Source organism: Cyprinodon variegatus, unplaced genomic scaffold (assembly GCF_000732505.1).
Source record: "Cyprinodon variegatus isolate N-32 unplaced genomic scaffold, C_variegatus-1.0 Scaffold216, whole genome shotgun sequence".
NCBI classification, from domain to species: Eukaryota; Metazoa; Chordata; class Actinopteri; order Cyprinodontiformes; family Cyprinodontidae; genus Cyprinodon; species Cyprinodon variegatus.
This window is the reverse complement of record NW_015150669.1, coordinates 196,373-212,230: the sequence shown is the minus strand read 5'-3', so window position 1 is coordinate 212,230 and position 15,858 is coordinate 196,373. Positions and strand designations below refer to the sequence as shown.

The 15,858-nt window shown below is 34.4% G+C and overlaps 1 protein-coding gene across 1 annotated transcript in view; it reads right to left on the bottom strand.

The window, feature by feature from the left end:
- The window catches only part of csmd3 (CUB and Sushi multiple domains 3), a 414,963-nt gene that overhangs the window by 209,701 nt on the left and 189,404 nt on the right, over window positions 1-15,858 (bottom strand). The window contains exon 6 of the mRNA XM_015380485.1: window positions 8,284-8,396. Coding sequence (XP_015235971.1) covers window positions 8,284-8,396 — 113 coding nt within the window. The remainder of the gene's footprint in view (window positions 1-8,283; window positions 8,397-15,858) is intronic.

Below are 15,858 nucleotides of genomic sequence, written 5' to 3'. Positions count from 1 at the left end.
ACAGAATCAGATTTATTGCCAAATAAGTTTGCACTTAAAAGGAATTTGACTTGGTGTTGATGGTGCAGACAAATTAGATATACATGCAGAATACAGAATCTATAGTTTTATACAATCAAAAACAAACAATATACTCTATGCAATATATTGTACGTTAGTGTAGTTTCTAGGTCCTGAATGGGGAGGGAGAGGCAGTGTCAGTGTCACGAGGGTCTCTGGGCCTTTTTGATAAGGCTGGTAGCGGATGGGAAGAAACTGTTCTTGTGGCGCAAGGTTTTGATGCTAAAAAAGAATACTTTACCCATGATAGGAATTCAGGAGGACAGAAAATGGATAAAATAGTGAACCTCTTTGAGCCTCGCAAAAGCAATGAGGGACAGAATCTGCCATTTTTCAATCTCCTCAAAAAAAAAAAAACGTCAGGAGGAGAAAAAACAGAGTAAAATTGTGATCCTCTTTGAGCCTCACAAAAAACAAAATAAAAAGGGGGCAGACAGAGCAGGTAAGCGGGGCGCATCTCTCGCAACTCTTTATGACAAAAAAGAAAGAAAAACTTTGATAAACCTCACAGATCTCTGTCTAAGAATTACCTCCCTCTGCCTCAGTCAGAATAAACCACCCCACTGCTTTTATTGCTGCATTTTCCTTGTCTTTACTCATAGATCTCATTATGTTGTTAATATAGACATAGGAACATTCTCTATCTGGTCTGTTTTAAGATAATGCACAGACTTGTTAAGTGGGGCTATGCTTTCTAGATTGCCCTGGTGTTTTTATTAATTTATTTAATTATTTTTATAACATTTCATAATCTGTAAAAGTCAAATGTGAGAAATTATTTTGATTTCTGTATAGCATGGAGACAGAAGTTAAAGTAATCAGCGCAGATCTGCCCACCCTGCCTAGTCGGAGCCTCCCTCTGTGCAGTCAGTTGGACATTGAATTAAATCGGATCGGAGATTTAAAAAGTTGGAGGTAGAAGTATTATTTTCTACAAAGAAAAAGGAAGCTAAGCTTTCTTTAAAAAATAGTAATAATCTTAATTTACGCAAGTAGCTCTGACTAAGACAATAAAGTGCACTGACAATGCAAGCTTAGAAAAAATATCCACTGACAAAGAAAATAATTAAAATATATGAATATTACAATACAATAAAGAAATAAAAACATAAATATGTTTGCTAACATCTTTTTTTTTTATATTTGCATTGTTTATAACAATAATTAGAGCTGGCAGGAGTATTGTAATTAAAAGGATAATGGTCGAAATAAATGTGATTTCATGCTTTCAGAAGAACATAGTCCCTGGGGGAAGAAATATTTCTCTCAAATAGTTATTATCCTCATTTAGTTTATCAGTATAATGCCTATGGCTTGTCTCAAAATCCTGGCAGTGGGAAATATTGAAAAACATCAATTAAGCATTGAAATGACAATAAAAAATAATTAGTAGATCTGTTTTAGCTGCGCTCATGAGCTGTAGGCCTTTATTTACTAAACGGACGAGTTGGAGAGTGAGCCTCCTGTCCTGTGTCCAAGAACCGTGAACATGATGCAGCCTCCGCACAAATGAGAGTGCCTGCACACACAAATATAGCCTTTTTTCCCTCTGAACTGGCCAACAGAAGCCATTTATAACAGCAGGACATTATAAATTCTTCAGTATTAATATTTAGCCAAATCATCTTGCCAAATGACTTGTCCTCTTAAGCTCCCTGTTGCTCTCTGGCAGTCTATCCATCTTTTCAAGGCCTATTAATTATTTCTACCTACCGTTTTACCTCCTTCTTAGTTTTCTTTAATCAACTGTTTTCCTACTTTGTGTTTGCCTCACTAACCCCACCACTGCCCTTTTGTCCACAAACGTGTACGTAAATCTTGCTAAGATTATTATTCATTCATAAATTGTAATTTGAGTTGTAGTAGAAGCAAGCAGTATGTATATATATATATATATATATATATATATATATATATATATATATATATATATATATATATATATATATATATATTCATTCATTTATCTTTTGGATTGCCAATTCAATCCATGATGGACAAAACTGCCAAACCATATACAAACTTGCACAACAACAAAGAAGGAAACCAGTTTGGTAGGAAGTAGAGCCAAATGTGTCCCTCTGATGTCTCATAGCAAAACTTGTAAGCTTAACTTGCCAAGGCTGATACGTTATTTGAGAGACCACGTTCAAGTACTGTAGTTGTTTTAGTGCCATGCTCACCATGAACATTTACTAACCTTAGGACACTAAAGGGGCTGCACAATCTAAGTTTGGAGAAAAGCAGAATGTGATGGACCAAATAAACATATGAGTGGAACACACTCTAAATAGCAAAAATGTGCCTAGTCAACTCTAAATTCCAGCCACTGGCCTTCTCCTGGGCATGCATATTTTTTGCTCTGACTGCAAAGTTTCATTGAATTACAGAGTCTGACCAGGAATTGACACTTTTCTTTAGATCCTAATGTCCACAAATCATGACAGAATATTTTAGTACAAAAATTTATATTTAAAAGGAATTGTAGGGGACCAGCAAAGGACCAAATTTTCAATTGCTACTGCCGTATCGCCACTATCAAGAGCCTGTAGAAGAACTCCAGGAAAGAAATGACTTTGAGGCCTTCATAAAGTTTTAAAAGGATATTTGTTCTTCCTTGTGTAGTGTGGTGTTGTCAGCTTGCTGTTTGTACTGAAAGTCCATCAGAAAGCTGCAGTTTATCCTGAATGCTGCTGCCTATGTCCTTATCACAACTAAGAAAGTAGAGCACATGACCTCAGTTTAAAGTCCTTAAACTGACTCCACATGTCTCAGACAAAAGATTATGAAAACACATAATTTGGTCTATAAATCACTGACTGCAGTTGCACCAAAATAAATTACAGACATGTTGTTTGTGTATCAACCAAACAGACATCTTAAGTCTTCCGGCTAGTCCACTCTGCATACCCACAATCAGAGCGAAAGAGGAGAAGCAGCTTTTAGATTTTATGCTCCACTTATCTGGAAACTAACGCAGTTATACTTGCTTAGAGTTTTTGTGGCAACAGAATGTGTGAAATTTGTAGGAATAGGAAAAATTCAACTGCCTAAATCGGAATGGATTTGAGAAATAGGGAAGAATTTCTGATCCTGTAATAATTGAAGCACTTACTGTGCACTTCAGTGAAAGCACATTAACCAACAAAATAATGAAGATGACTGACGGCTGACAGGAAGCAGCTAATCAATCATAAGCCTTTTAAAGCTCCTTTAATTGATCAACTAACTTTTTCCCACTGACACTGCTCATTAACATGCTGATTAACCTTTTAAAGTACTTAGGATCATTAAAACGAATTAGGGGCAAATCTCAAGGGGAGTGGTCAGGTTGTCAGTCAATCAATCAGATGAAATGTCTGAAGGACAGTATGGAAAAGAGGACCCTCAGTTACAGAAGAAAAGTAAGAAAACTATGGAAAATCCAAGAATAAGATAGAAAGTAAATATTTATTTAAATAGAATACATAAATACAGTTGCTTATCTTAATTCTTCTTATTCATTTTCTTTCAGTTTAAAAAACATCATAAGTTGAGTGGGGACTAGCTTACAGGGAGGAATGTGGATTTACAATATTTCTTATGACGTTTTACGCTCTTCTCTGAGAATAACACTTGTGTTGTTCTGTGCTTCTTTGCAGTGTTGGTATCCTCTCCTTAGGACTAAAAGCTGACTTTATGTTTTTTTTTTTTCAGTCAAGTTTGTATTCAAATTATACTTTTTGCTAGACCCATACATACTTGAGCGTACTCTCTGCCTATTGTAAACAATGCGGAGTCTGCACACAGACATAAATATATTTAATGCAGCAATACATTTAGCATCTAAACAGTTAGAAAATAAGGGTTTCCTCATTATAAACATCTTACAGTAGAATAGTAAGTCTTGCCAAAAATAATAAACATTTCTCAAATGCTTATGCACATAAAAACCAAACCAGATCCATGCATCACAAAGGGTGTCAATATCACCAATAGGCAGCGGGTCACAATGTGACCTATGATCAATGTATATATAATCAATCAGTTAAATATATTTTTTTACATTAAGAAGGTATTTTACAAACAGTATTCTTCCTTGATGTGCCAGCTACATAAAATTAACATTTTGAGTGATACTTTACTTTTTAAGGTATTCCGATGTGAAAATGAAACATGTTGATTGAAAATTGATATCTGCTTGATCTGACCGTTTGTACTGTATGCTCATTTTGGTTAAATCTGCCCATTCAGGATGATAAAAAGTGCTTCTATATGCTTCAGTAAATACCTTCATATGTTCACATTTAACCTATAAATGTCAATGTTTAAGGCTGACCTTGCTCAACATTAATCTTAAATACTCCAATACTGGAAAGAGTGCAATATATCTTTACTTTTAAAGTTCTTCATTTTTATTGATTTGGAGAAAAAAAGCTTTCCAGGTCAACGAGCACCAAGTGATGAAAGCAAAAGTCCAGTCATTATTGACCTCCATACATCTGCACTTAACACATGTATTTCTTGCTGGAGGCTGTATGAATGATGGTAGCTCCCTGGAGGTCACTTTGCCAAGGAAATACGAAATGTCGCTCTGATGTTATGTTGACTCCTACAATGGGTTTTCAAATCTAAATAATTGTATGCAGTCTGTATTTAGGTTAGACCATGGGCAGTTTATATTCATACTTGAAGTGAACTGCACCAGAGTCAGTTTGGAAGCACATCAGGACCACGTCAAAAAGAAGAGCAATGTCTGGTTGTTTGGTTCAGTCCAGAGTTCATTTGACTTTATTCTCATTTTTAGGGTCCAGACTAAAGGTGCAAACAAATTCTGGTCTATTTAAAGCAAACAAAATGTGTGAATTGTAAATGTCCCCTGCACTTTTTCAAATGTCCGTTTTGGTCCCCTGCACATTTTACTGTCCAAAAACAATGTTACGGTACAGTGCACAGACATTCGTCAAGCACTAGGACCAAGCAGAAAACCGCAGATCAAACTGTAGCCAACTTTCCTGGGTTTAGACCGCCCATAAGCTTCTGCTTGGCCCGCCGTCTTTTCTTGTGTGATTGGCTGGTACTGCTGTCACTCATGAGAAGCTCACTTTACAAACATCTGATGCGCCACTGAATCTGGTCTGTGATTGGATGGTCAAACAGCCTGAAGAAATCAAAATTTCATCCATGGATGGTTTACACACCACTTAGCATGACAAGAACACTTCAATGAAAGATATGAGATGGATAATCAAATCAGTATTAATTACATTTTCTTTCACTCCTTTTGAGCACAGCATTATCCTCTTGTTTTGGTTCGGGAATAATTAATTGTGTCTCTAAAACTTCTGGAAGACTATTCTGAATACCATTATTTATTTGTGGGGTTTTTTTTGCTTGTTTTTGAAAAACCCTGCTCTGTCACCCACCCCTCATACGGCTGTGTGGAGTGGGTTCCTTTATTCACCTTGAGCTCTGGTCCTCTATCTTAGCTGTTCCTTGTACTGTGCTTTTCTGGACTGAGATGTCTGATGTTTCTCCAGGTATCTGTTAGAGGCACTTTTACAGTGAGGGGTTTACTGCCCCAGTGCTCCAATGACCATGCCTTCACCTTCCAGGCTCTCTCAAGTTCTTCCCTGAGCCCTGAGTATTTCCCAGTCTCTCATGTTCTTTTTTTCCTGATTTTTCCATCATTTTTGATGGCAACATCATTCACTACAGCTGTTCACTGCTGCTTATCAGTGATCACAATGTCCGGTTGGTTGGCCACAATCATTTTGTCTGTTTGTATCCAGAATTCCTTCAGGATCTGACCTCTGTCAATCTCCACCACCTTGGGAGGTGGCTCCCATTTAGACTTTGGGATCTCCAGGTCCTATTCTTCATAGATGTTTCTGTACACTATACAGGCCACTTGGTTATAACATTAGATGCATTCCTTTTCTACTAGTATCTAGAAACCTGTTGTGAGAAGATAGATTGTTTCTGCGGCCCCTTTGCATTGCCTGTCTTGTGGTCTTGTCAGGCATGGTATATTGTTCTGGTATTTCATATGTGGGGCCGGTTGCCTGGACCTCCTGTTGATGTCCTGCTGGAAGATGAACTGTTAACCTCGTCTAAAGTTTTTGCAGCCTCTAACAAGTCTACCTTAAAATTTTTTCTGTTTTAGTTCTGTTTATCTATCTTTAAACTATGACCAGAATTCCACCTTTCTGTTGAGGAAAAGATATTCTACAGCTGCCACCGTCAAATGTTTAGGTGGGGATGGTGCTTTGATGGTGAAGTAAAGCCTTAGTTTCCTTCAGTATCTAACATTTTGCAAAGTGGGCAAAAGCTCATCCTTGCTCTTTTCTGTCCAAGGCACCTTATTCCAGAATATCTGCCATTGCCACTGCATGGTTTGAAGCTTACTGTATGCAGGAGTTCTTATGACTTGTTTTCAAGAAGAACTTTCTTCTTGTCACTCTATTTAAAAAAAGGTGTGAGTTGAGGAATTTATGATAAAAAGTTACTCCTCTACAAATTCTTATATCTGAGATAATGATTGCAGCAGCTCCACTCAAATTACTATTGGTTGCATCTCTGACTAGTGAGATGCAGCCAATAGTGGACTGCCATGTTTTCGTTCAGTTACAGGGGCATAATTTTTTTTTTTTTCTATTTTGATGCTTATGGATCAGAAAGTACTCTGTGACATGTTGAAAGCTTCAGAAACTGGCCACAATTTGTGGATTTTTATTTTAGAACAAATAGTTATACATACTATAATTTTATTTCTATTTTTACAATTTCTTATTGTTTTGCGTTTATGATTTAGACAACATGAAAAAAATAAACAAAAAAAAACATAAAAAACACTTATTTGAGTTTGTCACATTAAAAATTGTGAAAAAAAAAGTTTAGAGATAAAAGCTTCTTCAAGCTTCTGTCTTCTGTAAAATAGGTTCTGGATTACAAGCATTTTAAGCACCATTTCAGGATTGAGTTGGCTCGTGTCAATCTCTCTACTTGCTAATTTCTACTTCAAAAGCCGGTTACTCATGCACCAAATTTTCATGTCAGAGAAGATTAGGAAGGAGAACTTGACTTATACATGTGCGAAGACTAATATAAGCCCAAAGACATTAAGATGCTGGCAGCAGCCTTTAGAAATGAGCAAAAGGTTATAATTACTGTTTGTGTGTGTGTGTGTTATAGAGAGAGAGAGAGAGAGAGAGAGACACACACACATAAAGAGAGAGAGTGAGCACACTAAAATAAAAATACACTGATGTTTAAGGAAAATGGTGCTACGGAGATAGGCACTCACATTATATAACAGACTAAATGAAATCAGTACTTTCAACTGTTTTGACACTTCTGTTGGCAGGTTTATTAAATTATAGAAAAGTCATTCGTGAAAGTAAATACATAGACTATAGAAATTGGAATAGGTAAAACGAGAGTTTCAGGTGGATGCAGTCACATACAGGTCAATTTCTAACTCTATAGATTGTTTCTGCTTAGCTGTAGGAGAGCCAGATATTGTAAACCTCTTGAAAAATGGCAGATTTGCAACCAAAATAGAAATAACTTAAGGAAAGTTCTGTATGCAAGGGGCTAAGCTATTATTACCAGGTGACATTTCCTTTTACTAACTCTGCTTTCAATCAGATTCCAGTAATTCTTCTCCCATTCTGCATTTTGATCACACCTTGTGTGTTGCATGGGCACCACAGGCTATGACACTATCCATTCCCGTGTAAACTTAAGCACTGCACTGATTTAAGAGGCCATTTGAGACTGAATCAGAAAGCAAAGGAAATAAGAAAAAACTACAAGTGAAGTGTAAATAAAAACACTATCTGTTCCAGCTGGTCAGCACAGAGCAAATTCACTTCTCATTATCGCTGTTGGGAGACGTTGCTGTTGCCAAATACATTTCCAACTATTTTCACCATTTAGAAGATGCATCAAAGAAAAGTATAACTGTATGCTTTTAAGGATTTACTCTGGAGAAAACAAAAAGCTTGGTGAAAAAAGGAGGAGAGATAGGAGGCAGAGAGATGAAAAAAAGAATGACTGGGTTCCAGTCAATTCAGGACTGAATTTCAATCTATACTAAATGAAGCAAAATAATGATAACGAAGGGATAAAAAGACTCATTACGATCGTGAAATGAAATATATTTTTAAACAAAAAAAACCCAAAAAACAGCCATGTTATGCAGATTGTGTCAGAATGTAAAATGATTTGGTCTCATCGTACCTTGATAATGTGCACTGAAACCTCGGTAACGGTGGTTGCTATCGGTCACAAAATGCAGTCGGAGCCAGTTCTTGTTGCTAACGATTGGAGAGGGAACATTACTGCCTGACAACCTGAGGAAGACAGAAGAAAAATGATTACAGACCGAAACATGCACACATCCCTATACAAGTTGAAAAGACTAATTAACTTTATTTAGCCACTTGTATAACTGTTTATTCAAGTAAAGTCTCAAAAGTAGTTATACATTTAAAGTCAAGATATATTTGAAGACATAAGGCTGTATTATTCTGTAAAAAAAAAAAAAAAAAAAAGCCTGGTCATCTGGAATCATTCAAATACTGACTACAAAAGTAAATTAGTAAGAATAATTTTAATTTACTAATTTCTTTTTCCCATATAAGTCAATTGAGTATAGGAAGTTAAAAAGAAAGTATATATAAAAACATAGTAAAAACAATATATTCTTTATCATCAAGTTTTTAATTAAATTTCAACCTCAATCATACAAAACCAATAACCACAGACTGGACCATGTTACCAGTTATCAAATAAAGTTAAATAAGCAATAGGGAATTATTTTAATAAGTACAAAGTACACCACTGCAGCATCTTAAAAAATAAGTAAAACAATTTACTGGTTATCTAATTTGACTGTGTTATCTAATTTGACTATCTAATTAGATACTGTGTGAATAAATTTTTGCTCTTATTAAATCTGGGAAGGGCTTTGGTAATGATAATGTCTAAAAGAGACATTACGTTTTACTTTTACAGAAAAATCTTGATAAAATAGCCTTTGTGACTAAAATATCTCTTCATGACACCCTCAGCTGTTCAGCACTGATGCATTTATAAACCTGTAGCCTATTTTCCTGAATTTATTTCAGGTCAGAGGTTCCCGCGCTGTTCGGTGGATGTGAGAAAAAGTTTAAAGTAAAAACCTTGTCAAGTATGAGAGAGAGCTACAAGAATGAGCAGAAGTGTGTTGCAGTTCTGTGTTTTGGACACAGGTGGTGTTATCATTATCTATAATGCCTCTTTAGAGATACACTACTAAAACATCTCAAAAATACTTCAATAAAGTTGTAAAGTATACAAAGGCAATATGGCAAGGACTTTTCTGCAATGGAGTAAGAGACTGACAAGTTCACTAAACAAAAGACAACCTCAATATATTTTTGGCTAAATTGTTGAATTTTCTGCTTTTCAATTCCCTGTTTTCTCATATATTTAGGTTAAGTTTAGTTATATCTGAAGGGTAAAAAAACATATTTTTTATTGTCTGACATGAATCAACTTGAAAGAGGGTCTTTCTAAGTTTGTTTTGTTAAAAAACAGACATTACATTAAGAGGTCTCCAAAGGTTTTATTTTTTTGTTTGTGATCTTAATTTTTGTAACCTGATAGATTTCAGTTGTAACCTATCAGAAACATTTCAAAATGCAAAGATTAAATGCACATTATGTACTCAAGTCATCATATAACTTGACACGGCAAATAAGTTGACATAGCAATTTATTAAACATCATTCTAGGGTAACTTGAATTTCAATAGCGGTTTACATAGCAGGGATAAATTATTATTATATATTTTTTTTTCAAAAGTTCTTTCAGATGATTTCATTGTAAATTTTCTTTGCAATCCCAAATATTATTTAATAACTCTAAGAGTGTTCATAAACTACCCAAGGGCTTATGTACTTGTTATTAATGGGGTCGCTAAGTCTCTTTATTATGTTAAATTTTGCAGAATAAGGTATTGAATTGATCTTGGTAAGTCACAAAATGGCACAAAGAACAAAGGTACTCTTCTAAATTTGCCAGTATCTAAATTCACAGACATCATTAAGTTTAAACAACTAGAACTGTGACAAACAAGACATGATAACCCAAGGAAAAGGTAGCATAAGGCTCATCCGACTAACCTTTAGCAAACTACTTTCTAAGAAAATGCAAAAGGTAATCAAGTCTGTTTGGAATAATGAATTTGCTGAAGTCTGTTGGGACCCAACCTGGGTCTAAGTTGTTTGGCTTGATGAGAATAGGATGGAGTTTTTAAGCAAAGTTCCAGAGGTTTGTTTCATAAATCAGGCTTATTTTGTACAGTAAGACAGTACAGTAAAACAAACAGGCCTAGTTGGTTACTACAGCAATTGACTACCTATCTGGCTACGTTAGAAATTTTGCCTGATCAGCAAACATAATGTCAAGACAACAAGCATTTCTTTTTAATTCCACATCAAATCGGTGAAGCTATTTCCATGCAGCAATAAACAAGTCAACATTAAAGCCCATATTTCGCACAAATAAAAGGAATGACATTTGACACAGACATGCTGGCTGTAAGTGAAGTTCTGTCCAAGGCCTTTTACAATTACAAAAGCAGCTGAGTGAATGTATAAGGTAAACCTTAGGACACTTTTATATGTGTATAATTAGGCTATTAATATTTAAAGACCACACCAGCACGTTGCCTTCGACACAGTTTACTACCACACAGAGTCCTCACTAATTAACTAACACAAGCTTTTAACAAGGTAAACATAAGTAAACAATGTAATTATGACAAAAAAGAAAGAATTGTTTGTTATCCTCACTCAAATAAACAACTGCTAGCTCCCTTTATTGTTGTGTTAAGCTGGTCATGCCTTTGGCAGTGGGATTTCTTAACCTCTAACATTTTCCAAGACTCTTTTTTAGGTTTTGGAGATCAAATTGTGTTCCATCTGCTTAACACTTCAGTTAATGTGTCTTTGAATTGGATGCTTGCCACTAACAACAAAAGGCCTTCCATCATGTTTTTTTCTTATACTAAATTCCTATATCTGCAATGCCTTTCAGATGCAAACTAATAGTAATATTATTTGTGTGTGATCCTGCAGGGGAGGTTCATTTAATTTAGGGACAAATCCAGATAGCTGATTGGTTGGTTAGACTTCTGAGCTCAGGATAGTGTGAGATGCCTACAGAGCTGGGATATGGACTGTGGTCTGCAGCTAACCGCAGCTTTAACATCAGGCAGTCAGTTGGTGTTCCTTAGAAAGTTATTGGTTACACTTTTTAATGACCATAAATGGTAAAGAGACCATGTATTATGGACTAACAGATAGTTCATCAATGTTTATTTCATTTATAATCCATTTAAAAAAGGTGAATAGATCATTTATTAAGATATACCACTCACTAATGTTAGGGTAAGGGTATGTCCAACGTGAGAGGGGCAAGTTAATTCAAAAATAGGGGTACATTCAGAAATTAAGTCCACTGATATGGCTTAGGGTTGAATCAACATGGCAGGGCAAGATGGCCTAATTACCTTTTCTGAATGTTTTAGGTGCAGTTTATAAAATATTAAAACACATTAATAAACTATTTATTAATCATTAAAGAATAGTCTCTTTACTATTTATAAATTATGGATATGGTAAAATGTTACCAAGTCATTTAAATATGTTTTTAAGCAGGAAAGTACAGCTTAAGCAGGAATGTACACAGCAAGATCTGCATAGATCAAGATTATAATTGTACTTTAAATATGTTCTTATTATTAAATTCATTAAATATTTTGTAAAAAAAACTGTGAGTGCCAGAATGTAAAATGTGATGTTTTGTCATAAGGTTTGTCATTGTAGCCAAAGTATGTATTAAATGTTTTAAAAAAAATTTTTCACAGTTTATATATATATATATATAAATCCGGTTTTTCATGTAAAGCTTTTTTTATGAATATTTATATAAATTTCCTGAAAAGGGTGTTCTGTTTGTGTAGATGTAGCTGGTTGTTATAAAAGAAAATAACTATAAATAATTTTTTAGTGATTATCTTTAAATGAATCATACAGCTAATAAGTAACTATGGCCAGATGCAGGTTCATAGACAATTAAATGTCAACTTTTGGAGCTTTGGGATTTTCTTATAGCAGGTCGACACTGGAGGAACGTTAAAGGCAGGGCCAGTTACTGTATGAGACTGCATTAACGCCACCTGCTAGACTGAATGTGTAGTGCAGTTTATCTTAGGCTGATTGTTGCACAATTTCAAGAGTAATATCAAAGCACTGTGATGATTTTACCAGGATTCCTATTACCTGGGAACTCCTGGGGCTTTCAGGGAAAAACACACTAAAGTGTCTTTTTTGTTGAATTTGGTACTAGATGGAAGAGTAAGTGTCATAGAAGGATTTAGTGCAATCATTTCACCCAAATGCATGGCGACTTCAAAAAGGGGAACAAGCTACAATATAGGTTACATATCAGGAAATGAATGTTGTGCAATAAAATATGTGCACAATTATGAAATGTATAAATCAAATAAAATATATTAATAATTTGTGAAAAAACAACAACATTGCCATAGCCTATAGAAGCCCCCCTCACTCTCATGCATACAGTATGTGTCAGAAATGGCCAGTCCATTTATAGAGGTGGTTATGGATGAGAGAGCTGCAGGGCAAAGGTGAGCTCTTAGCGTATCCTGTTACTTCAGTGACTGAATATATTGCATATTTCACCACTTGTGTTACTGAAATAGTCAAATGTGGGGGAAAGCCGTTAATTTTGTCAACTGGAACATAATTTTTTTTAATTATTTTTTTTGTCCAAGAAAGATTCTTGTTGATGAAAATTGGATTAAATCTGAATTTAAAAAACAATTAATGGGACTAAAACTATAACTATGATCAAACTAGAATAACATGGGGAAACTCTTTTATTAAATATACATACATATTTATTTATATTTTCATAAGAACACACATTTAAAAAGTTGCCAAAGTTAACACTGGTTAAACACCACATTCAATTTTAGCATGTCTCTTGAAATAATCTGTTTGATGAAAAAGATGACAATTTGCACATTCAATCTATCAGCAGTAGCCTGCCATCCCCTGTCCCAGATTTAATTGATGACAAGAATATTTCACTTTTATTTCTTAATTAAATTTCTGAACAGCTGAACGGCTTGTATCAGAGGGTGCTGCAGTAATATATGGTGCACAATCATGTTTCACCATGGTTTCTAGGTAAACCTTTTGATTGACTGCACGGTCTGCTTATGTACACCGCAACAGTGATTAGTTGAGCCTGTCTTGCATTAGTGACATTAAGTAAGCAAGGTGAAACCTAATAATCACCACTTGACATGATTTGCTTCACTTAATTCAAGATATGGTGTTAAAGTCTGGGTTTTCTAAGCAAGTGTTATAAAATGGTTGATCTGTGTAAAACACAGGATCTGTAGATATAAAAGTACCTGTTAGGTCAGAGTAATCTTAATGGGTCCATGTTTTCTATCCATAAAGTATATGAACCCGATGGAAATTAACTCTCTTGAAAAATTCAAATAAACTGATAAAAAAAACAAAAAAAACACTACTGTTTATTTTTGAATACTGTTACGTATTAACATCTTTAAAACTTGTATAGGAAAATGACCAGTGAATGAAGCCATTTTTCATTGATCCAGGAACAACAGGCAAGTAATATTGATAAAAAAAGGAAGAACATAACTACCCAATAAAAGCTTGAATGATATGAAATATAAAATCAAAAGGAAAATGAGGTGGCAAAGAAGCATAAATAAACAGAGATACCAATGAAAAACAGAGGCACAGAAATAAATTAACCAACAAATAAAAGACACAGCAAACAGAACAGCTCAATTTATCCATCAATCCCAACAAAGTTTTTTATTACACTTTGTGAAGCCAAAACTGACGCATTAGCGTTACATGTTTGTGAATAGTTGTGAACCCCCTAAAGCAAAAAAGAAATAAAAAAAATGTTTTCTTCCTTCCTACAGTATAGCTATTTATGGTCTTTCTGTCTTAGCTTTCAATATCTTTTCATTTTTGGGGCTCTCCGTGTTACATTGTATTATTCATGTTTACACCGTTTCTCTTTTTTTCGCAACGACGTTATTACTTAAAGAACATTGTGTGAATATTCAATTTGTTCCAATATTACAGTGGGAGTTAAACCATAAATCTACCCAAAGCTCATGAATTTGACATTTAAATATTTAATACTGTGCTCAGAAAGCACTTAAAAACCCCAAGCCACAAGATTAAGGTAATATTTAAAGATATTTCTTGCTGTAGCTGAAGGAAAGTTTAGTCTGATAATGTAGGCACTTGGTACCTCCAAAACTAAGGGCAGAAATTACTGATCTGCTACTAAGTTCTTTTGAAATGTACCCGCCGCAACAGCATTAGTTTCATGTATTGATGTTCATAAAATATAGAATAGGGCCATGGCACCCTTCCAAGGCTTGTATGGATAATTAAAGCCTAAAATGAAGCAAAGCTATTACTTTAGAGAAAAAACATCAGCAGAGAAGCTACCTGATGTCTCCAGAATCTTCCCCATGTGGACCATTTGTAATGCATTATTAAACCATTCATCTATGCTTATGGCCTCTGCCTCTAACAGTTAATGTTCAACAAAGATATCTGCTATAAAAGCATTTCATTGAAACCCTGAGGTAGAAGTTATAGTCAGAATTGCTCTTCCTTTTCTTTTCTTTTTTTTAAGTTCCTTGTATTATTAGTGAAACGAATGTAAAAGAATGAATATAACATAACCTTTATTTCAAACTATCTAATGAGGGAATACAGTAAAAAGTAAACATCGCTGTGGAAACTGGCATTTTGTCTTTTGTCCATCTATCGTTTGCATCTGTTTGATTAGGACTTCTTATGCTTTTAAGAGCATACAGTGTACATTTGAAACACATGATATTCCTAAGTGCCAGAAGAACTCACTTGTTTTGAGCACAACATAAATTCAAGGGTATTTTAACTATTGATAAATATTTCAAGTTTGTTGACTTATTTATATTTAAGTTAACTTTATCTCAAAAATGAAAGCTGATGAATATGGATTTATTGTCTTGCTTGTTATTTATCCTCATTCATCCTTATTTATTTTCATTATTATTACTTTTTTTCTCTAAATAAAACAAAACTCCAAATATATTTTCTAAATAATTCTATATTTCATACATAATTCTAAAAATACTTCAAAAATCTTAAGCAGAAAATTAATTAAAGTGAATTAAATTTGAGTATAATTGCACTTTTTTCTTGTGTGTCTTTTAATCCATGTCTTTGCTTAAAATTTAAGGATGATATGAGAAACAAGAACAACAAAATAGATAGGGGAAAAAAACAAGAGTAAGATTTGGATCCACTGGATAAAAAAAAAAAAAAACATTATTTGGAAAAATTCAACATTATGCAGGAAGAGTTGAGAGTAAAACTAAATAAAAAAATGTTCATCCAAAAAAAACTGATTAACGGTTATAGCAGTACACAGAAAAAATAGACCTTGTATCTCTTGTTCCATACCAGAAGGTGTCAGTAATGTGTACCATCCTTTTTTATTTCCAGCCTCCCAAATTTTTTAAGATCGGTAGGACTGCGTGCTCCGATTCAATCCAACTGGTCAATTACCTTTCAAACAAATCTTGATAGACGCAAATGACCAGGAGAAACTTGGAGCACAACAACCTGGAGAGCTACATATATATATCTATATATCTATATCTATAGATATAGATATATCTATATCTATA